General features: G+C 36.6%; 1 protein-coding gene across 1 annotated transcript in view; it reads right to left on the minus strand.

Annotated features, from left to right (window-relative positions):
• The window catches only part of LOC127837255 (RING-type E3 ubiquitin-protein ligase PPIL2-like), a gene marked incomplete at its 5' end in the record, with an annotated part of 68,508 nt that extends 42,602 nt beyond the window's left edge, over positions 1-25,906 (minus strand). The window contains 5 exon segments of the mRNA XM_052364180.1: positions 5,956-6,056; positions 16,513-16,588; positions 21,273-21,362; positions 25,325-25,416; positions 25,803-25,906. Of these exon segments, the coding sequence (XP_052220140.1) occupies positions 5,956-6,056; positions 16,513-16,588; positions 21,273-21,362; positions 25,325-25,416; positions 25,803-25,906 (463 nt within the window).
• Between the last annotated feature and the right edge of the window lie 381 nt (positions 25,907-26,287).

Below are 26,287 nucleotides of genomic sequence, written 5' to 3' on the forward strand. Positions count from 1 at the left end.
AACGGCGACCAAAAGGCCATTATGACCTAAGCCAAAGTGTCAGTGACCATTTTACATAAAAAATCAAAATGGCCGACCGAAGCGGTGTATCGAAGGGTGGAAGGCAAAAAAAGCCATTTCAGTGTCTAAAGTCCACACTGCATGCATTCTTTCAATTAGATTCAAATACCAGGCTTTTCCAAGACTATAAACCAAAATGTTGAATTGTTGATGTGTCAAAAACAATGAATAAAAAAATATTTGGTAATATACTGTAAAACCATTAAATTTCGTGTGGTACGAATTTTCGTGGATTTCGTTGGTCCACTGAACCACGAATTAAAGTACCAACGATTATTTATCCATTTTTAATCCGAAATTGGTCGTTTCCGAATGTCATTTCTGATAATTACTTTTTAAATCAAGCACAGTTTTTAAATTGTACATCAACGATTTCTCTCTTTTACGTGACGTCGTCAAATTAACAGTTTGCAGATTTATCACATATGTCAATTAGTGCCAATTTAAGTTAAAAGAGACATAACTGTTTTCACGCATATGTGTTTTGGGGACCTTATTTCTCAATTGTTGCTACTAGGGGACCGATTGCGCTGAAAATTGCTAATATTGTCAAAACAACATTGATGGCAATTAGCGAGCGGGGACCCACAAGTGCGCCACTTTATCGCTCTTACCGACAATTATCGGCAACACTTTCATGCTTCAGTGCACAGTAACCTCAAGTCTTGCTGTCAACACAGATAAGCAGATTATGCTTCGTTATTACTCTGGTTGTTTAAATAAAAGTTTTATTATTATGACGGTCAGTCTTCCCCGAAAATTTGAAATCCACGAAAATTACGTATCTGTATTCAACGAATTAGTTGTTTTTAATTTGAAATCCACGAAATTACGTGTCAACGAATTAGTTGTTTTTTATTAAACCACGAAATTTCATACCAACGAATTTCTATACGTTAACAGTATTGTTAAGAATTAATTTTATAAATAGGGGGTGAAATACGAATTAATTTTTTAAATAGGGAGTAAAAAAGAATTTGACCAAATTTTTATCTGGAGCTCTGATTACATTTAAAATCAAGATACATACAAGATCAGTTTCATGCTTTTGTTAAATTAATTTCAATTTAATACATTTGATCTGCATCATACATTGACATTATTTTCCATGAATGATACTTTTTGAAGTTTCATGAGGATTTTCTTAATTCTATGATCTTTCTGTGATACAACCAAACTATCAAGATTCCATGAATTATTCAAATCTTTACCCACCCTGGTAGAACCTATTAATTGAAACAACATCCAAAATTATTTTTATTTCACCAGATAAGCTTCATTTCCTGCTAATTATTTTTTCTTTTTCTTCTGATGTTCGTTACTTTTATATTTTTTATCATTCGCAGCATGATGAACAATTATGGCTTCTCTAACTAAACCTTGTCACAGTAATGGTCAATACCCAACATTGTTTCCAGTAAAATAAAGCAAGTTGTAATAATAAAACATTGGACTCTGGGATATGGCCATTTTTAGGGGCATTACTTAAAGTTACATAAATACTAAAAAATAACAAATATTCCGCACAATATTTCCTAAAATAAAGTTAACCCAGTGTTCTGTAAAGCACTAGCCGAAATTTCAACGCTAGATGTTGTATGGTAACATAGATTAAGATACAAAATGCTCGGTTTTATTTTTTTTGTTCAACTATAAATTCCATGCTAACTTCCCACCACAATATCCGAACATTTACAAGCAAAGGAGAGACTGCCATGGCTTCGGGCAGTATTCAAAGAATGACGTATTCATTAATGCTGCAACAATACACCAAAAAACGTATTGCAATATATTGTCAGTTCAAAAACCCATATTGCAATATATTGCAATATATTGCTAACTGGTACCAGAATTATAACTCGCCAGCTAATCACCAAAACCAACTTAATTACATGAACAGAACCTTTGTATTGTATGTTTAGGTTCTAGTTATATCCTATTGGTAATTCTAGCCTTTTTTACAAGATGCTTTATAAACATTACATATCAGAATGCTGATACGTAATATTTTTCTATCATTATTACTTCTGTTTACAATAACATCAATTTACATTTTGATTATGTTATCACTTGTGTTTATTTCGTATTTCCATATTAATCTTCATCTTAAATTTGACAGTATGACATGCAAAAGCAGATCTTGCAGACCCCCATATAACAACGATACTCCGTATAATAGACATTTCAGAATGCTATTTTTACGTAACAATTTATTTTTACTAAACACCGATTTGTTTTGTTTACCTTGATATTATTTTGGATGGCTTTTCTGGACAAAATGTTGATGAATTTTTGTAGAATTTTTGTACCGGTATGATGAAAATCGTATCGCAATACAATATGCTGATTGCGATATATACCGATATACCGGTATATTGTTGCAGCATTAGTATTCATGAGAGCTACGTCATGCTTTGGAAGCTGTCTGAAGCCAATCTCCCTTAAGCTTGAAAATGTTTGGATATTGTAGCCAGAAATTAAAACAAGAATGTTGTATCGCATTAAATCTCTTTTTCCAGACAACATCTAGCGTTGTAATTTTTCTATCTTTATTTTTCGAAATATTGTACAAAATATGCATTGATTTTTAGTATTTATGGGCTTTCAAACAAACTGTGAAGCAGGTGTCTCGCGAGTGGACGATATGTTCGCCCAGGGAATATTAATTTAATGAAGGAGAAGTAACTTCTCCCCCTTTTTATGATTTGTTTGTGCCAGACATTGACCGATTAAAATTAGGGATGGAAACGAATACTGAAAATGATATGAGGTTGAAAGACTTGTCAAAATACAAATTTTGTATATCAAACAAATTGAATGCTTATCGATACACATTGATGTTTCACATACATTATATTTCCTTTTTCGACTGATTATTAGAAAATAGTTTGTACATATTGCATCAATATACATTTTAAGTAAAATGGTGATTGGTCCCTCTCCTTATACCCTCCCGTTTGCTAATTATCATCTCGTGCATTGACGGCAGCTGTTATCAAAACAATGACTTATACAGGAAAGTCGTCTGCACTTAACCCGAACTGCGACTTTGTACATGCACTTAACTTTTTAGAAGTATCTTTGCATAAAAATAGAATATTTGACTATGAATTTTGGATCCGAATATTCGGCAAATTTTCGAATATTCGAATATTGGGTTCCATCCTTAATTAAAATTAATTTGATGTTAAGAATTGGACACAGGAGGATTCTCAGCCTTAAGTTGCCCCATTTACAAGTCATGCAAAGTTGAACATTCAAAAGAACAGTCTGGAGCTTTTAGACTTCTTAAAATTGTTCATAGATGATGCCTTGTGCTGGCTACAAATAACTATGCTTAAGCAAAGTTAAATGGCCCATTATAAAAACAATACTCAAGAGTGATCATATGGGAAAAGGTAACCTAGCACTGGTAATAAATATGGGGCCTCATTTACAGATTTGGAATCTCTGCTGTAAAACGAGATTTTAAATGAATTTTTAATTTAAAACAAATATTTGTAACAAAATATGAAATTGATTTAATGTTGAATTGCTTAAAATAAACAAGTAAGTAAAAAGAAGTTTATTTGATACACCCGTTCAGGAAAAAAATACAATTAAAAGTACCATCATTATCAACAATCAATGAGAAATAAGAAAAATGTAGTTTTATAAACTTAACATGTCTTAATGTATAAAACAAGTGAAGAGTTGATTGAAGGCTGAACAGCAACCACTTATCCTTTAAGTTGCCGCAAAATATACAATAAACTAAGATCTATGACGCAAATGTACTATTTCTCCAAATGAAGTTACCAATTCTCCCTATTTTGGCTTTAGGGAGAAGTGACTTCTCCCTAAATTTTGAGCCTAGCTAGACCCCTGTGAAGCCAACCACAAAACACTGTCACTCCAATTTACGTCACTGTAGGGATCCAATCCACAAACCCACTTTATAAATGGACCATGTTATAAGTTTAGTGCTCATATATTGACATTTTGTGGTGTCATCAAGTAAATTGCCATAACTAGCATATACAGTCAATCTTGTGCTTGCCACCACTTGAATTAAGTGACTTTTGTCTTATGCGACCACTTTAAATCCCACCCGAGCGTTTTAACTATATTTTCATATTGTATTAAGCGACTTTTGTCTTACGGACCAGCGACCGCTGATTTTAATTTATTTTGATGTCCGAGTCTTGAATTAAGCGACCGCTTTAAGGTAAAAGTGGTAAATCTGTTGACCGTTCAGGGACAAATCAGTGTTGATTGTTTATCTAAGCCGATAACGTGAACGATTAACTTTTGTTTTGATTTCACACCAGCCATTTTCCTTTGTCTCGATGTCCGGTTCTGACCGGCATTAATGCTGACTGCGTATCAATTTTTGGTGTCGAATAATACAGTGAGGTATTGCCAACAGTCTACGGGGTAAAGCGATTACTATCTGGGTCGTTAAGTGACAAATTTAATCGCCGATTTTATTGTAGAAACAATGTGCCAATGCGACAAACATTTTCCCAGTGTTCTCAAGAGGTGTAAAAAATAAACTAATAATCGGTAACATGTAGCCAAATCTGTTCATAAAAAAATGTAATCGTTATTATTTTTATTAGTTTGTGTTAGCAAATTTACCAATCAGGCGTGTTTATTTAGTTTTCAATCAAGGTGTTTTATTTATTTCCCTATGTACTATAATCGAGTCAGATATATATAAGCTTTCATGCAGAAATTAAAATGTCAAAACAGAAAGTATTAACGTTAAATGAGAAAATTCGGGTATTGGAAGTGTCGAAGAGTAAAAGTGCACGTAAATTTAATCGCGAATGAGTTTGGAGTCGGAAAAACCCATTCTCCGTGCAAACCATTTATATTGTATTTAGAATTAGAGAGAACAACTACAACTTATTTTAAGTAAAAAATAGATTTATTCATTTTATTTATATTTAGATTCATTTGATTACAAAAGCAGAAATCGCTGTTTCAAAATGAGATAATCCGATATCTGGATTTAAAATCAAAGGTCCGCATTCATCACAAATGGCCTTTTTTTTATTTAAAGACCATTTTATTAAGAGACCACTTTTGGTTACTCCCTTTAGTGGTCTTTAAATATGAGATTGACTGTACATAATTAAAAAGATTAATAGCACATACATAAAAACAGTATTAGCAAGTCAAACACTTGTACTCACACAAACACACTATTTTTTGTAACTTTATTAACATAAAAAACAACAGATCATCACTTTTGAACTGTCATTTAACACAATGCAAGTTGGTCTCTTGATTTTAATTGAGAAACAAGCAAATTCGTTGAATTGATATCCCCCGCCAATATGCTTCTGAACATAAAAGTGTTATATTTGACACTCAAAAAAGCATTTTTTCAAGATACAAATGGCCATAACTCTGTTTTTAACAGATGGTGTACAATGCCATTTGGCGTGCATCATCATCATATCCATATATATACTCATACTAAGTTTCAATGAAATCCACCAAAGCACTTCCAAGATATGGCTCCGGACAGACATAAAGACGGACGGAAAGACACACAACGCCAAAACAATATCCCTCCGCCTATGGCGGGGTATAATAAATCAATTTGCACTATGGGCCCTGCCATGTTTGAATATTAAGAAATTATTTGAGACAAAAATTGAAAGTTAGGGGGCCAAGAGCCACACAGGTAATAATGGATTCCAGGTTTTAAACAAGATGTTATATTGGGTTTACATTGTTCAATGTCCCATACCAAATATTTAACCTAAGGGCCTAGTAGTTTCAAAGAAAAAGATGTGTTAATTTATATTGTTATACATTCTTTGTCCATATAATCTATTTTACCCCCATGTTGATTCTAGTATACCCCCATTTTATTTCCCAGCGGCCTGTACTAATACATACCGGTGCTTTATATTCACGCTCCAGTGTTTCAAGGATGTCTTTGGTCTCAGCGTTGATGGTCTTCAGTCGGTTTTTAGGATCTTGCTGAATATTGTCTTCATCTGTAATCAAGCAGAATTTTTATCCCCACGCTTTTTGAAAAGCGTGGGGATATTGTGGTTATCTCCGCCGTCCGTCTGTCCGTCCTGGCCACTATCTCCTCCTACACTATTAGCACTACAACCTTGAAACTTGCACACATGGTAGCTTTGAGCATATGTGCGACCCTGCACTATTTGGAATTTTGATCTGACCCCTGGGTCAAAAGTTATGGGGGTTGGGGTGGAGCCAGGTCAGAGATTTTCACTCATTTTTTAAGGTTATTTTACATTAACTTCTTCATGTCTGCACCGATTCACTTCAACTTGAGACTGAACCTCTCTTATGACAATAAGGTCAATATCAACTATGCATGGCCCCATTACCAACCCTGGGGCGCCCCTCCCACATAGCCCACATGTACCCACCCAAAATTGCCTTTTACTATAATTTCTTCATTTCTACACCGATTCACTTCAAATCGATACTGAACCTCTCTAGTGACAATACGGTCAATCTCAACTATCCATGGCCTCATTACCAACCCTGGGGCGCCCCGCCACATGCATAGACCACACCCACCCACAATTACCTTTTACTATAATTTCTTCATTTCTACACCGATTCACTTCAAATTGATTCTGAGCCTCTTATATGACAATACGGTAGACCTCAACTATGCATGGCCCCATTACCAGCCCTGGGGCGCCCCGCCCACATAGACAGCACCCATCCAAAATTGCCTTTTACTATAATTTCTTCATTTCCACACTGATTCACTTGAAATTGATACTGAACTTCTCTTTTGACAATAAGATCACTCTCAACTATGCATGGCCCCATTACCAACCCTGGGGCGCCCTGCCCACATAGACAGCACCCATCCAAAATTGGCTTTTACTATAATTTCTTCATTTCCACACTGATTCACTTGAAATTGATACTGAACTTCTATTGACAATAAGGTCACTCTCAACTATGCATGGCCCAATTACCAACCCTGGGTCGCCCTGCCCACATAGACCACACCCATCCAAAATTGCCTTTGACTATAATTTCTTCATTTCTACACTGATTCACTTCTAATTGATACTGAACATTTCTTATGACAATATGGTCAATCTCAACTATGCATGGCCCCATTACCAACCCTGGGGCGCCCCTGGGTCAAACATGCGGTGTAGGGATAGGCTTTGGCCTCTGCTGCGCCATTTCTAATTTATATTGAAAATACAGCAAAATAGCATTTCATTTTACTGAATTCTATATCTGATGTGATAATCCGCCAATATCACCAGTTATTTTTTATACACGATGAACCCAATATGTATGCAAATTTAACACTTAAATACATTTAACCTCTTTTTCTTAAGTGGCAAAATAATGTCATTATTAAGTGCAAATCATCACAATCTTCACTTGCATTCATCACAAACCAACGTGGTCATAATTTAACATGAATATCCCAAGCATATAAGCAGCAAATGTGCACATTTAAAGAATGCTGATTCATTGTTAAAAGGCTGAAACAAATTTTTTAAGTAAAATTCATTTTAATTATTCAATACTTACCTGCTATCTCTAGCTTTCTCCTTTCCAAGGGGAATTAACTCATCCGGAATTTTAACTGGGAATCTGCCACCTCAATACCGTAATGCAGGCCAGGTTAAACATAGTGCAATGCAACCTAGGCAAAAATCAGTAGCCAACCCTCAATATTCTTTCAATATATATACAAAAATATTAATCGAATAGCGGGTTGGGAGGTGACTTACCAATAGCAGGTATGTATTTAATAATTAAAATGAATTTTACTTTGAAAAATTGTTTTAATGTCATAAATACTGACCTGCTATCTCTAGCTGATTTTGCAGCTGCAGTGGGAAGGTTCATATATATTTTCCCCATCACAGTAACACCCATAAACAGGGTTATCAGGTAATCTTCCTTAAAACGGTATTAATTATGACTTCTCGGACAAAATAAATATGTCTATGTCGTAAAGAAGACACTACAGTTAGTGAAAACACAACAAGACCAAACATATACAAATTGTATTGTTGGCACTTCAGAAAACAAAGATAAAAAGATGAAAAAGGTGGTTGGATTCCTCCAGAAAACAGTTTAGAGCACGTCAATAAGTGGGGTGTGATTAATATATGCCCACAAAACAGACTGAGCTCTTAATTCATGCGGTCAGATCCTAAAAATGAATGAATCCTTAGATAGAGATAAGAGTAACCTTCCTTAGTCGAGGTCTAACCCCGAGAAATAGAAACCGCAGACACATCTCCCCCCTTTTTAGGGAAATGAAGAGTGTCTTTTGAGAACCTGGAATGGACTAACACTGTTTAGATAGAACTTCAAAGCCCCAATTGGCCATAGAAGTTTATCCTCATCTTCATGTCTACCAGTTTAAGAAAAACTTGGAATTTGAAGATTTTTAGAAGCCATAAAGAGGACTTGATATTAAGCAAGGAATCCTGGCTGACACAACGAAGTGAAGACAACATTAGATCCAACTGGAATTGGTCGTATTCAGCAGAAAAAGCATGAATTACACTTCTCTGTATGGTAATTAAAAGCCATAAAAAGAAGGAAAATCGTCTTAAACTTATATTGGAACTGTTAATAAGCCTGATGAAAAAGGTTCATAGGAAGCTCATTAAGCAACCCAATAACACAAGCCAAAACCGCTTACGAAGGTTAAGGAACGAAAAACATAGTGTTGACGTTCCATAGCTTGAATCAGTTCCTAAATAGGTAAGACAGCACAGAATTGTGATGACTTACACAAACCAAGGTATACGGAAGCATAATCTATATCCTTTGATGGAGATAAAAACAAATTTCTTTTCATCAAAGAAAAAGATGAGAACAACCTTTATGCATCTAGCAGAGTGATTAAGGTAATAATTATGCTCTCGAATACCCAGTCAAAAAAGAACTTCCATAGAACCTTTATACAGTTCTAATGGAATTTTCCTTGCAAAAGTAACAAGGATTGAAGATCTAACAGAAAAACGTTTTTCTGTAGAGATAATTACTAAATAATGGCCAGACATGTAGTGGCACATGTTTGGATCAGTAAAAATATGTCTCTCTGAGATGATATTTGACCTGTGAAGAAGTTTTCTGAAAATAATTGTACATGAGACTTAAAAAGGTCATAGAACAATAATCTCATGGCTTATTAAGTAGATTCCATGAAATTATGGCAAAAACTCACCAAGATATTTCCAGTTATGTCAAGTGGACGAATGTATAACAATTGCACATCCTGCTGGATTGATTTCTGTGAACTGCATTATTAGCGTTGTTCATATTTACACTGCGATCTACAATCGCATTACACTCATTACTAGCGTTAGATGAGAAACGTTACTCGATTTAATTTGCATCTACATAATACGCCAATGCAAAAACAATGCCGCACATGCGCAATCGCATTTCACTTGAACCCAACGGAAAATATTTCAACAGAAAGAGCTGCAAGACAAAACGTCCAACAGGACGTTGAGACGACCTGGTACATGTATGTGTATGACGAAAGAGAAAAATTGATGTTCTTGCAAAGAACGAATAAGTTCCTGGTTTCCAGATACAAGGAGAGATAATATGATCACCTCCGTGTCTGGAAGTAAACCACGACCGATGTGTGTTAATTGAAACCATCACAAAGGAGTCGTAAAAATGTGTTGTAAATCAATAACAGCTAAAAAGAATGATTTCTTTTCAAGATGTAGATGTGCAGGTGATATTCATTAGGATACCACATAATTGAGAAAATCAGGATAAGTTGTTCTATGTGATCGTCCCTAACCTTCTCTGCTCACATCTGTATAAGATGTAAGGAAGGTTATGGTAGAATAAACTATATTCTTGCCAAGATAATCTTCTAGTCTAGACACCACTGAATAGTGGGAAATAATGACAACAAGATGTGTTTGTGAAACACAATGTCCCCCTATATGATGTTTGACATTGTAGGATGACCTTGACCTTGTGAAGGATGACCTTGACCTTGACCTTTCACCACTCAAAATGTGCATCTCCATGAGATACACATGCATGCCAAATATCAAGTTGCTATCTTCAATATTGCAAAAGTATTAATAAAATAAGCGATTTGGGCCACATATATTTGACCTCTGACCTTGAAGGATGACCTTGACCTTTCACCACTCAAAATGAGCAGCTCCATGAGATGCACATGAATGCCAAATATCAAGTTGCTATCTTCAATATTGCAAAAGGATTCATAAAATGAGCGTTTTGGCCACATATAATTTACCTCTGACCTTGAAGGATGACCTTGACCTTGACCTTTCACCACTCAAAATGTGCAGCTCCATGAGATACACATGCGTGCCAAATATCAAGTTGCTATCTTCAATATTGCAAAAGTATTCATAAAATGAGCGATTTTGGCCACATATATTTGACCTCTGACCTAGAAGGATGACCTTGACCTTGACCTTTCACCACTCAAAACGTGCAGCTTCATGAGATACACATGCATGCCAAATATGAAGTTGCTATCTTCAATATAGCAAAAGTTATTGCAAAATGTTAAAGTTGGCGCAAACAGACCAACAGACAGACCAACAGACAGACAGGGCAAAAACAATATGTCCCCCACTACTATAGTGGGGGACATAAAAAGATGGAATTCTGTATCATTGAATAATCCCGAGATTAATACAATTAACTTAAAAATAAAGCTGAAACAGATGTAAGAAAAGACTTCTCAGCAGAAAGACCGGTGACAGGACCGGTAAATACCAACCAGTGGCTGGAACTATTAGTCAATGATCAAAGAAATCACGGCAAGCCGAACTTTCTCACTCCCAACACACTTGAAAATTGGTAGAATAGGAAGTGTTTAACACTTATAAGTTTATGACCTATCTACAGTATATAGCCTCTTTCTTAAACTAATAAAAGGCGCCTTTAAAATCCTGGAGAATAAGGTCGTGAAGTCATCGATTTGCAAAGTACGGAAATATGATTGAAAGTGGTACCTCCGGAATCGGAGGTGAGGTGGCAGAAAAATGTGAAAACCCTAGGAGCAACCTTATGGGGTCCACCCTTGCTGATAGAATGCTTAGAAGTCTTCAAATCGAAAGGGATACGACCAGCTATAGGAAGACAGCCTGTTATGGCCAGAAGTGTAATATAAGAAGAATTTTAAGAGGGAAAAATTGTTCTTCTAATAAAATTGTCTTCAACCAGGGAATCTTGAAGATGGAGAGAGAAGATGAGGTCCCTCCAGATCCTTAGCCTCTATGATCTGAGTTCAATAGCTCCCAAGCCATCTACAAGACTGTAGCCGCCATGCGGTCAATCTGATGGGCAATCCTATGTATCAGAACTCTTGTTGATTCCAGTAACTAGAAAAAATGCACTGTCGTAGGACCAATAGAAAAGCAGAAGTCAACACGAAATGTTGTCTTGCTTATCCTGCTAGCATCACATATGTCCCATACCGTGACACTGACTGCAAAGTCTGTAGCCAAAAGGTAAAGGCGGTTAAAACAATTCATCCTTTGGGTCTCGAACATAAATTAATAGATGTCAAATAGTAATGTTCGACCTCAATGCTAGACTCCAAGCCGGCTTCAGCCGATCTATCTGCAAGACCAGTAGTCTGCATGTAGCCGGTTGAGATAGAAGAAGAAATAACAGATATAGGTATTTCATAATCTTCTAGTATTAGTAGTTCATAACCAGCACCAGAATGGATAGCTGGTCAGGAAAATCAACCATAGACCAAGTCAGCGGAGATGATTTAGTAATCAGCGGTCGCCAGTAAAACATCAGTATTTAAAAAACACAAAATGTCATGTAGATTGTTGAATCCATAAAATATTGTATTCAATACAATCATAGCCAGGGGTATACAACTACCGTATTTCTTCGATTGTAAGACGGGTTTTTTCCCGATTTTTTAAGGCATAAAGTTGGGGGGTTGTCTTATAAGAGCATCCTAAAAAAAAACTTAGATTTTTTTACTTATATTTTTGAAGTGATAACCGTATTTCTGATGACGAAAAGAAACTACTTTCGTTTAGATACATGATTTGCCGCTTATATCCTTATGTTATTATATATTATAAATGATATGTCTGTTTGGAATACTCGCGAAATTATTATCAAATAAAAATTAAAAGTTCATTTATTATTTTTCCATTATATTAATAAGAATACATTGATTAAAATAATGACATTCAAAACAATGTATTACCGGTAATTATGGACCAAATCGGCAGAGTTGCAATCACATATGTTAATCCCTTTTGTCTAAACACCGCAGACAGCAGTCTACACAATAGGTCAGTGGACGTGCTATGCGTGTTTTCATAACGCCCAACACTTACTTCCATTTCTGTCCAGACGTTCTCTTGAATCAGTATGCAGTACAATTACTGTGTCAATAATTACTCAACTAATAGACCGTAACGATAAGGATACAGTTTTTTATCCGATTTTATAATGATATGCACAACGGATCTGCTGCCAACTACTTCTGACCAATGAAAAATAATTACTCGATCGCTTGATACGCCCTTAACCAATCGTTATTGTTCAACTTCACATGGTATATTTTTTTATTGGATGAAGGTGTGGTTTCGTCGACTTAATCACAACTGTCCCACTATTAACAGTACAATTACTGTTTCAATAATTAATAAAAGACCGTAACGATAAGATACAGCGTGTTTGATTTGAAATTAATTTAGAAGAAATATCAAATTGTTTGCGATATAATTGTGTTAAAAATACCAAAGAAACATTTAACCGAAATCATCAGAATTCAGTGTTCTCTGCGCTACACAGTTTGTATAAAAATCAATACACGCACGCTTTACATACGTATATATACCTTGACCTTGTACATTGCCGCATAATTTTCACGCTCTTTTGTCGGGAAATATACATGATGACTATATTGCAAGCATTTGTAAACGTCGTGTAAACATTAAAAAATCGGAAGCGTGTTTTGGATTACAAATTATTATTCTCATTTGGGAATTTAACGGAACATTTATACTTGTGGTATATTTGTTATGAATTAAATATTAATTTGTTACAGCGCTTTACGTGTCGAAAAAAATGTTTTGATAATATTATGCATTAAAAGCACAATTTGCAGTAGGATAACACCCGCTGACTATCATCAGTCTCTTGAGTCACTTGCCATTATTTTATCGCGGTGAAGTACAATGTACGGTCCGATTAATGTGGTAGGTAAAACAAAGCCATAAACTGCAATAAACCCCTGAAATTATCGATTGATAGTGACATGTTTGGCCGTAAAACACGCATTGTGTAAACCATTACAGGTATTTTGACTATTGAAATTTTAACCGATTTTTGTCCTAAAAAATTGCCCCGTCTTATTAGCGAGGCTGCGCAAAATACAGCCAATCTGGGACCTAAAGTTGGGGTCTCGTCTTATAGTCAATCCATCTTACAATCTAAGAAATACGGTAGGTAATGTAGACGATACCCGTGATACTATAAAATTGACCGATGAAAACACAGTGGAATACCGGTGATTGGTAACTGATGACCGAACCGGACCGGTCATTGACCTGTAACTGTAGCCAGGTGAACAGACCAGTCATAATATGACCGGTGACGTTACCAGTTAAAGACCGAAAAATGGTGGAATCCATATGGTCTGATATCAATGTCAAGAACTGCTTGGAAAAGAAGAGCGTGCCAACAATCCAATCCGATGGCGATGAGACATCATTAAAGCAGACGACGAAGATTCATTTGATGACGAAGAAGATGAGGAAGAATAGTCTGATGATGATAACGAAGAAGAGGAGGAAAAATAATCCGATAATGATGAACGACTACTTATTCTGACCGGTGACCAGTGATATGACCGGTGAATGGTGACCGTTGTCCGACGATCGGACCGGACTGGTATAATATAACTGCGTCAGTATGGAAATATCTGGTGCAGAAGAATGACCATCCACGAAGTCATCTGATAATGTAAACCAGAAACAAGATGTGTTTGTGAAACACAATGTCCCCCTATATGATGTTTGACCTTGTAGGATGACCTTGACCTTGTGAAGGATGACCTTGACCATTCACCACTCAAAATGTGCAGCTCCATGAGATACACAAGCATGCCAAATATCAAGTTGCTATCTTCAATATTGCAAAAGTATTCATAAAATAAGCGATTTGGGCCACATATATTTGACCTCTGACCTTGAAAGATGACCTTGACCTTTCACCACTCAAATTGTGCAGCTCCATGAGATGCACATGCATGCCAAATATCAAGTTGCTATCTTCAATATTGCAAAAGTATTCATAAAATAAGCGATGAATGCCGAGTCGGATGAAATAAAAAAAAAAAAAAAAAAAAAAATTCTGACCGGTGACCGGACCGGACTGGTCCATGGTGACAAGTGATGACCGGTGACCGGACCGTTGATGAACGGTGACCAGACCGGTGATGAACGGTGACCGGACCGGTGATGAACAGTGACCGGACCGCACCAGTGACCGGACCGGAGATGAACGTTGACCGGACCAGTGACCAGACCTGACCGGTCAGACGTCGATCAATGCAGAGCCAAAGGTCCGTGATCAACGTCCCCAGTGACGTACCGGTCATATCATGACCAGTGTTGTCACCGGATAATGACCGTATGGCGGATGCAAAATGGTCCGGCATTGGTCGATGTCCTTGACCAATGCCATTGGGCAATGACCGGCTGACGGGTGTCACCATATGGTCTGATGTTGACCGACTGTCTAAGAGACTTAGCATAGTACAGTCGCCATCTTGCCCGATACCCGGTGACTGATGCTGCAACTTGTCATCCATGGTCTGCAAAGTCACCCGGTATTTATCCACTCTTGTTTCTGCGACCATCATGTTGTCGATTATATGAAAAACAAGAGCAAAACATATTCAACTATAAACTGGTCACAGACCAGATTATCATACGGCACATAAAATCATTATTTGACCATAATGAAAATTATAATAATACCGCCGTAGATCATAAATTAAACAAAAGATTAATTCAAAACAGATGAAAAATAAAATGACGATCAATTAGATTGTCATACGGAACATTAAAATCATTATTGCACACAATGGCAAATGATAAACAATCTGTCAATAGAAGAACACGCTTTGCATGATCTCGTAACACATTAGAAGAACATGCTTTGCACGTTCTCGCAATGTATTAGAATAACACGTTTTGCAGGAGCTCGTTCGCGCCTGAAAACACCCAGCATGGTAGAAATGAACTATTGTTCAATAAAAGCAAGCATGGCTTACCTTTGCAGATGAAACAAAAATCCATTAAATCCACATAAATCAATCCCAATGAGAAATAAAAATATAAATAACACAAATTATCTATTAACAAGAGGACCTGAAAGGCCCAAGGTATCCCCCGCAACATATGCTTTGTTTGAGGATGGGTGCAAATTGGACGGATGAACATAACGATAGATGGACGGACAGAGGACAATAACACAAAACTAAGACAAAGGAAGGTTCTTAAGCCTTCACAATTTATTTAGGTGATGGCTCCGGACACAAAAGTGCCTATAGTAAAAAGCATTTTTTCAAGATACAAAGGGCCATAAGTCTGTTTTAACAGATGGTGTACAATGCCATTTGGCGTGCATCATCCTCTTATGCATATATATACTCATTCCAAGTTTCAATGAAATCCGCCAAAGAACTTCCAAGATATGGCTCGGGACACTAAAAAGCATTTTTTCAAGATACAAAGGGCCATAAGTCTGTTTTTAACAGATGGTGTACAATGCCATTTGGCGTGCATCATCCTCTTATGCATATATATACACATACCAAGTTTAAATGAAATCCACCAAAAAACTTCCAAGATATGGCTCCGGACACAAAAGTGCCGGACGGACGGATGGACGGACAGCCGGACGGACGGACGGACAACGCCAAAACAATATCCCTCCGCCTCTGGCGGGGGATAAAAAACCCAATCAACCAAGTGAAATAAATCTAAAAACAATTTTCGATTCAGAGCCGTAAAAGACACGTATACACCTGGTCGATCCGGAAAGAATATTGAGGGTTGATGACCTATTTTTGCCTAGGTTGCATTGCACTATGTTTAACCTGGCCTGTATTGCGGTATTGAGGTGGCAGATTCCCAGTTAAAATTCTGGATGAGTTAATTCCACTTGGAAAGGAGAAAGCTAGAGGTAGCAGGTCAGTATTTATGACATTAAAATTGCTATTCAATTCTTTTTATTAAGACATAATATACTTCTATACTTTATACTTACCAATTATCTACAAAACATCTGTCAATCAAACAAACTGATTTAGATACAAACTGTCATACTATTGACATAGGCCTTAAATGTAGGAAAATAAGTGAGCAGAGCAACTGATCATTAAGAACTGGCTATTTGTCACATCATTTTTTATTTACATACCATCCTCTGTGACCTTGAGATTCTTCTGTACATGGTAGAACTTCTGAATGTTGAATTTGTCCAGATTGGAAGGGTCCTGTAAACAGCAACCATCATAATTGTTTCACAAACATTTTAAAATCATTGCATCAATGTTTAAGTTAACAAAATTTGTCTTCGCATAATAACTTAGGAATTCTACTCTCTGAAATTTTCATCATGTACATGTATCTTTTTAATATAAAATTGTTCCATGAATGCTATAAGTTAATTCATGATAATTAGATACCTAGCAAATAAACTCGACAAACTTCAGATGTGATCATTAACACTGTAATTAAACCAATTGTTTTCACATAAATTCCTTTAGTCATATTAATAAACAAGAGATGTGTTTGTCAGAAACACAATGCCCCCTAATTCGCTGCTTTGATTTTTTAACCTTTGACCTTGGAGGATGACCTTGACCTTTCACCACTCAAAATGTGCAGCTCCATGAGACAGACGGACAGACAGACAGACAGATACAATGACAGACAGATACAATGACAGACAGGCCAAAAAGAATATACCCCCCAATCCATTCAATAAAAAAATTCAAGGCAATAACAAACAAGAAACCGTTGTTTAAGGGTGATGCTCCCCAAAGTTGTTTTTTTGTCACAATATTGCACTATAAATTCAGATAAAAGGAAACGTCTTGAGGGCACAGTAGTTGGGGGGACAAGAATTTTTTATAGAAAATTTCAAAGGGCCATAACTCTGTGAACAAGCAAATTCCTTTGAATTGATATCCCCCGCCTATATACTTCTGGACACAAAAGTGTTATATTTGACACTAAAAAAGCATTTTTTTTAAAGATACAAAGGGCCATAACTCTGTTATTATCAGATGGTGTACAATGCCATTTGGCGTGCATCATCCTATTATCAATATATATACTCATACCAAGTTTCAATGAAATCCGCAAAAGCACTTCCAAGATATGGCTCCGGACACAAAGTGACAGAGACGGACAGACGGACGGACAGCGCCAAAACAATATCCCTCCGCCTCTGTCGGGGGATATATACTCCTATCAAGTTTCAATGAAATCTGCCAAAGCACTTCCAAGATATGGCTCCGGACACAAAAGTGCCTATAGTAAAAAGCATTTTTTCAAGATACAAAGGGCCATAACTCTGCTTTTAACAGATGGTACAAAGTTTCAATGAAATCCGCCAAAGCACTTCCAAGCTATGGCTCCAGAAACAAAAGTGCCTATAGTAAAAGCATTTTTTCAAGATACAAAGGGCCATAACTCTGTTTTTAACAGATGGTGTACAATGCCATTTGGCATGCATCATCCTCTTATGCATATATAAACTCATACCAAGTTTCAATGAAATCCCCCAAACCCTTTAAGATATGGCTCCGGACACAAAAGTGCCTATAGTAAAAAGCATTTTTTCAAGATACAAAAGGGCCATAACTCTGTTTTTAACAGATGGTGTAAAATGCCATTTGGAATGCATCATCCTCTTATGCATATACTCATACGAAGTTTCAATGAAATCCGCCAAAGCACTTCCAAGATATGGCTCCAGACACAAAAGTGCCGGACGGACGGACGGACGGACAACGCCTAAACAATATCCCTCCACCTCTGGCGGGGGATAATAACAAAACAATATCCCTCCGCCTCTGGCGGGGGATAAAAATCATCCGACCAGACCCCCCTGATAATATGCACATCTCTTCTTGGTAGTGAAGCTTCCCATAAAGTTTCATTGAATTCCAGTCATTAGTTGCTGAGAAATATCCCGTACAAGAATTGCACTATATGTACAGTTAATGGAAAATTTCAAAGGGCAATAACTCTGTAAAAAATCATCCGACCAGAACCTGCTGATAATATGCACATCTTCTCTTGATAGTGAAGCTTCCCATAAAATTTCATTGAATTCCGGTCATTAATTGCCGAGAAATAGCCCCGACAAAAATTGTGCATGGACGGACAGACACACACGGACGGACAGACGAAGCGGCAACTATATGCTCCCCCCCAAAAAAAATTTGGGGGAGCATAATAAGATTTCTACCAAGAGCTGTGTTTGTAAAAACACAATGCCCCCCTCCATATATTTGACCTTTGACCTTGAAGGATACCCTTGACCTTTCACCACTCAAAATGTGCAGCTCCATGAGATACATATGCATGCCAAATATGAAGTTGCTATCTTCAATATTGCATAAAATATGACCAAGGTTTAAGTTTTGGGATGGATGGACCGACAGACAGACAGACAGACAGACAGACCAAAAACAATATACCCCTGATCATTCGATCTGGGGGGCATAAACATTTGTGCATGACTTATAACCACTAAAATTGTGAACTCGGTCATGGCAAATTTGTTAATATGTCAACAGGTAAAATGTTCTGTACACTACGCAACCCATGATTTTTGCCTAATTCGCAGAGTCATGGTGAACAGCTTGATTTTTGAATGGAAAATCATCGAGATTTCACATGATTCATCACTCCGCCATCGCACGAGAGCAAGATAATCTTCGCAGTGATTCTCTGCAAATTTGTGGTGATTCGCAGAGATTCACCGCGATTCGCTGTGATCGCAATGGATATCGTTGACATTGGGTGTGTTGTCAATTCATGCATATAAATCCAATCGTATCGATAACTGTATACATACCCCTTTTCTAATAAGAACAATTATCCGATACTCCAACAAAATTACAACATCACTTACCAAAAACTAAAAAATTTATGAGGACAAATGTGTTAAGGAATTTCATAAACACAACATATGCCTATGCCATTTTTCAGAAGTGTAAAGAGTACAGTCCATTAAGGGACACAGATTTCAAAAGGATGAGCGAATGTAAATTTAGATTGAATGCAATACGATCATGTACAAAAAAAAGTTTTATTGCGTCATATGAAGCATGCAAAAAACGTGCTTCCTGGGGACTTACTGCTTACGGGTAAAAATAAAAGTAAATATTTGTAACAGTTAAACTGCGTTTGAATGTAAATAAATCGTCTTGATTATTTAATTTATTTTTCTTACATGTACTGCTCTGATAGGGAATACATGTAATAAACACTGACTCACGAGTTTTTCACACCTTTATTGACATTACACAACAGATCAACACCAATTAGCTGTCGAAGGTGGTTTAACCTCTTAGCGCTTAAAAATGGTTAAACAGACGGATCAAGCAGTAAAGCTATGATCATCGCCAGCTTTGTACCGGATTGCCGAATTTCAGATTTCCAGTTTGCGGAGTCATATTTTGAAAATTCCCAATGGGCCAAATATTCATTATTTCGGTTATTTACAATGTATCCTAGTTTGTGGAATGCATATTTCAGATTCCCATGTTGCCGACTTCTTTTCGAAAAAAGGTGAATCATGGCGGTTCACGGTGATTCGCACTGATTGCCTTACAGCCAGATACATCGCGTGACAGTCACCATGGAATCGCCGAGACATCACCCAAATTTTCTTGTTGCTCGGAATCACCGTGATTAGTAACGTCGCATCGATCGCAGTGATGCGACAATCGCGACAAAACTCACGGGTCGCGTAGTTTATATGGCAGTAAATGTACATTATTTAACAATGTATGTATGGTTTGCAACAAAACATCTGTTCACCAGCTAAATACAAATGCAAAGAGTGTGGTAACAAAAATTACATTTTGACCACATAACCCATTAATAAGTATGTCATAGTGCAAGAAAAAACAAGGGACAAAATTGTCACAAAACCAGGTTTTCATTGTGAAAAAAAAAAATCTGATAAAGGGAGAAAACTCAAACTGAACTTTTGAAATGACCAAAAAAAATTAACCCCCCTTTGTAAGTTTTTTTTTTTTTTTTAAATCTATTTTTAGTCGTGGCGACCTTGACATTGGAGATATTGACGTGAATCTTTCGTGGGACACACCGTCCCATGATGGTGAACAAATGTGCCAAATGATTTTAAAATCTCACAATGAATGACATAGTTATGGCCAGGACAAGCTCATTTATGGCCATTTTTGACCTTTGAACTCAAAGTGTGACCTTGACCTTGGAGATATCGACGTAATTATTTCGCGCGACACACCGTCCAATGATGGTGAACAAATGTGCCAAATGATTTTAAAATCTGACGATGAACGACATAGTTATGGCTCGGACAAGCTCATTTATGGCCATTTTTGACCTTTGAACTCAAAGTGTGACCTTGACCTTGGAGATATCGACGTAATTATTTCGCGCGACACACCGTCCAATGATGGTGAACAAATGTGCCAAATGATTTTAAAATCTGACAATGAACGACATAGTTATGGCCCGGACAAGCTTATTCCGCCAGCCCGCCAGCCAGCCCGCCAGCCAGCCAGCCCGCCCGCATTCGCCAATCTAATAACCAGTTTTTTTCCTTCGGAAAACCTGGTTAAATATGGGCAACTGCAGTCAAAATGTTGCTTAGATAAAAATGCACTAATAAAAAAGAAGCACCGATTAGGATTTATACTGCTCTTTGCCAATGGCTACAAATTTGCAGATTTTGTAAGGCAATTTTCTGTTATTAAAATTTTTTCTACAAAAACATCCATATTATAGCTTAAATTAAAAGAATGGTGTTTTTTTAAGTTGCAATTTTCTAAAGAAAATCTAAGACTTGGGATGATCTTCCCCACTAATGTTTTAGTGGCTTAAGGGCTGAATTTAAGTTAAAATAATCACATGTTCTACATAATTATGTCCCTTATTTGTTTACATTACCTGAACTGTAATGAGATCTTTCCTGGTGAACGGCTCGTCCGAGATCAGATCCTTCCAGAAGTTGGCCTTCATGTTCAGCCTCTCCACAGCCTGAATTGAAATCATCATTATCATTGAATAAATATCACTGTATAAATATCAGTGTATAAATCCCTCAGCATGGGACCTAAATGCCCAAGGTCACTAACCTGAGACCTGCTGGAACTGAACTGTGCTAAGCAGTTTCTCAGCATTTTTCCTCTACATAAAGTTTGTACAGTAAAATTACACAATTTCCAATGAGACCATTCTTCCCAATTTCAAAATATATAATTCCCCATTCAAAATTTGCATAAAAAAAATGACAGAGTGTTGTATATGCATATCGTCGCTGTCCTTCTCAAACCTTGTAGCTCAAAAATTTCCTTTTTTTCTGTCTTTTCGGAATATATGAAGTTTGGCGCATTTTTTGGGCTATATCTTGTAGCTCTACGCCAATCAGAGCCCTTGAAAAAGTCACATGACAAAATGTTGTAGCTTGATTGTTGACTTTTTTGTTGGGCAAAAAGTCGTAGCGATTATTGCTACGTCATTTCACCTATAGTTATGTCATTTTGTTAGGACAAATTTGACAAAAACGTTTTTATATTTGCAGCTACGAGGTCTCCTATCAGGATGAATTGTCGTACCTCATTAAAATGACAAAACTGTGGTGACGAATATTGTAGCTACCATTTCTGAACATCAGTAGGACTTATCAGTATGACTTACGCGGTCTACGGCCTATACTGTATTTTGCAGCTTCATTTGTTTGGTATTTGTTTGGTATTTTTACAGAACTTCACCTTAAACATCATTATAAACAATGTGACGTTTTTTTCTCTCTCCTGAAAAGTTGGCATTTTGTAGGTACGAGGTTTGAGAGTGACAGCGACGATATGACATGTTAAATCTCCTTTGGTTGAATCATCTCAGTCTAGGTCAGTATGTCTGCTAAGTATGTTTTCACAACATCCCCACACTTAATGTTTTCACAACATCCCCACACTTAATGTTTTCACAACATCCCCACACTTAATCCAGTTTTGTCAGCATTTTCTGTGTAATCAGTAGTGTATACAGTACAATTAGGGCTTCAGTAAAGAATCGTCTAAAACAATCTTTATGATAAAGTTATAGCATGATTGATCTGAAATTATTTTGTATGAAACGTCTATTTGATATCATTCACGATATAATTTACTTAACAAACAACATTTTTACTGCAATTAAAAGCTTTCAATAATCTTTTAAAGTTTACACAACTTAAGTTCAATATAAAAATCAAAACACCCACGCTTTCCATGCGGTTACGTGACGTTTAACATAAGGGTCATTATTTGTTCAGGCTTCCTGAAAAGACCGAACCACCGGTCTTGTCCGGCAAAATTCTTTACGGTCCGGCGAAGTTACTAATATCGCCGGTCCTTGTGACAGGCGAAAGAAAATATGACTAAATACCGAAAAGTCTAAAACTTTCCAAATGAATGAAAACATCATATTAGAATCACTCTTTTCGTGAATTTCAAGCCTTTATGTCTTTAAGTAATAAAGTTCATTGGGTAATTGCCGACCTGAAATGGCCCACAAGTAACCCAGGGGTGACTAAAAACCCATTCATGTCACCCTGAGGTGTCTTCAAGCAGACGCTAGAACACGCAAGTTTTGTTTTACTTTATCAAGTGTACTTATACACAGGCTGCACATTGAAATAAATATGAGTTAAACCCTTACAGTGCGGGAAACCGAGTTGTGAAGGCCTTTGCAAACAGTTTGGATCCAGATGAGACGCCACAGAACGTGGCGTCTCATCTGGATCCAAACTGTTTGCTATTCTGATAGTATTCTTTGAAAAAAAATCGAAGAAAATGCTAATTTTAGAAATTTAGCAGACAACATTTTAGCAGACGACAAATTTCCTAGCATGCAAAGGGTTAAACTTTACCTTATTCTTCAGTCATAAACTAACGCTGTTCGGTCAGGTGAATTTTTGTCCGGACAGGCTAACTTTTCCATCAGCCTGTCCGGTTGACAGGCACTTTTTGGGACTTTTCAGGAAGCCTGTTTGTGACCACTTTTTATAAGGAACAAAGGATAAACAAAAAACAGCATGTACACTGTTTATTTGAAGCTAGAATTTGATAGCATCACGTTAAAATTAAAATGTGTGTTTCGTATAACTAAATTTAATAATGGTAATTTGAGAATGCATCAAAACATTAATCATTTTAGGGTTTTAATTAAATAATAATTTGTTAACAAGAAATGTGTCCACACCACACGGATGACCCCCAAGTGTAACTTTGTCACTACATAAAAGCAGATTTCAAAACCTAAACATAGGCCCGAGGGTTAAGGTCACAATGGTCAAAATTGTTGTACGTATGGAAAGGCCTTGTCCATATACACATGCATACCACATATGAAGGTTATATCTCAAGGGACATAGAGTTATGAGCATTTTCGAAACCTAAACACAGATTTTCAAACCTAAACGCAGACCCTAAGTTCAAGGTCAAGGTCACAGGATTCAACATTTTTGTGAGTATGGAAAGGCCTTGTCCATAACACATGCCTACCAAATATGAGGTTATATCTCAAGGGACATAGAAGTTATGAGCTTTTTTCCAAACCTAAACGCAGACTTTGAAACCTAAACGCGGACCCTAAGTTCAAGGTCAAGGTCACAGGGGGTCAAAATTTGTGTGCGTATGGAAAGGCCTTGTCCATATACACATGCATGCCAAATATGAAATTGATATCTGAAGCGACATAGAAGTTAATGAGCATTTTTTCGAAACCTAAACGCAAAGTCTAACAGAAAGACGGAACGGAACAGTCCTGATCACTATATGCCCTTGTGGGCATAAAAAGCTTAACGTGGTGAAATGAAATCAACGTTTTAAACCATCTTTAGCAAGAAATGCAAAATTTCCATGAGAATTACACCAGTATCCTAAGTAACTGGCAAAGATTTTTCCTGGAGGACTAAACCGTGTACAGCACTGAGCAGTGTGGTAGGTAAAGCAATGCCAACAAACAGCAATAAAAACCACTGAACATATCCATTGATAGTGACACTGATTCACAATCTTTGGCATCTTTAGTGCCGTCGAGCCATACTCTAACACTACTCGTTACCTAGTATGTAACATATTTTGGTGTAAAATAAAAACAGCCAACCAAACTACCCATCCTGATTATCAGTCAACGCATTTATAAAATTCGACTTAAAATTGGAGATTATGTATCAAATATTGAAACCAGTCAATAGTTATCAGATGTTAATAATAGCAACATTTATCGACGGTAGTCTCTGACTCAAACCTGGCTCTCAAGCACAGGTCCAGTCAAAAGAGTCTTAATGTTTAATAAATACTCTTTTTTTAGGGTTACTAGAAACAGGATTTCGCAGTTTTCCCAATTTGGATGAAAATGCCGCTAATTTTCCTAATCTGACCGGTACCAGCACCAATGCAAAAGTGGGAAGGAAAAACACTGCTTTTTGGAACATTTTTTTTTTCTTAGCTGAGATATAAATAAAACAAATGTTTCGAGAAAGTTTCATGATATTTGACAAAAAATGTTACTTCTAGAATTTTCATCAATTTAAACTACAGCGAAGTTAAGAAAACTGCCCTGCCCGCCCTGCAGACATGTTTTTGAATGGCCCGGAACTTATTTTGTACTCTTCCAACATATCTGCATATCCTGAGCAAGTGTTATGAAGATTGGACATTACATGGTTTATGTTAAAGTAAGCCATTAAGGAAACTCTCCAGCCCCAGGACGCCAAGTTTCTCAATAGTCTGGAGCAATTCACTTTACTTCACTTTAGGGGGTTGAGAATCGTGTACATTGTTTTCAAGGACTTTATACATCTACTAAACATTCAAATGGATTATCCTGAGTATCAAAGTTTATAGATTACACTCTTATTTTTCAGAGTCACAACTTCATCTGATGCTTGTGCTTCTACACCAAAATTGTTATAAACGGGCACTGTTTAATGTACCTGTCACTCGATAACTTACCTCATATGCAAATACATTGCCAGTTGGTTTAACAGCCACAATATGAGTGTTCTCGTTGAAAACTTTAAATGTCACAGGGGCAATGGTACTCCCTGAATAAAAAACCAGGTAAAGTCTGGTGTCTAATCTGTATTATATAACCAAACAGTAATCACTCTCTTTTAAGAATTCTTTTCATTAATGTTTTTTTTATCCGAGAATTGTCCCAATTACTTAAGCAGCCAATTAAGACTCAAGATAAATAACCATTTGCTAATACATGTATATTGTTTCATTATAAAATTCGATATCTTTTTTATTTAAATGCAGTTCACTAAAGGCTTCAAAGCCACATGTGCCAAACTGTAGGTTCCTTGCAATATTTCCATCATAACAAATATTTAATACTGATTAATTAACTACAAACAATCTAACACATACATTGTATTACTGGTACAATGTATATAACAACCAATATATATGTCATTAGAATACCCACCATCAGCATTTTTATGAAAATTGAGCCTGGTCAGTTCTTTGGCATTCAATTTCTCCCCAGTGGCAGGGTCTATTCCATACTTCTTCAAGAAGGGTACTATGCTCCTGCAGGAGAAATAAGTATGGTCTTAAAACTTGTAAAAAAAAGAATAAATAACAAGGAAAAACATTGCTGAATGCAAACTCTTTCTTTCTTGAATGACTTAATTTTATTATACATACAACAAGGGAAAAAATTGTCACAAAACCAGGTTTTCATTGTGAAAAAAAAAATCTGATAAAGGGAGAAAACTCAAACTGAACTTTTGAAATGAACAAACAAAATTAACCCCCTTTGTAAGTTTGTTTTGATAAAAATCTATTTTTAGTCGTGGCGACCTTGACATTGGAGATATTGACGTGATTCTTTCGTGCGACACACCGTCCCATGATGGTGAACAAATGTGCCAAATGATTTTGAAATCTCACAATGAATGACATAGTTAT

The sequence above is a fragment of the Dreissena polymorpha genome, chromosome 1, assembly GCF_020536995.1.
Source record: "Dreissena polymorpha isolate Duluth1 chromosome 1, UMN_Dpol_1.0, whole genome shotgun sequence".
Classification (NCBI taxonomy): Eukaryota; Metazoa; Mollusca; class Bivalvia; order Myida; family Dreissenidae; genus Dreissena; species Dreissena polymorpha.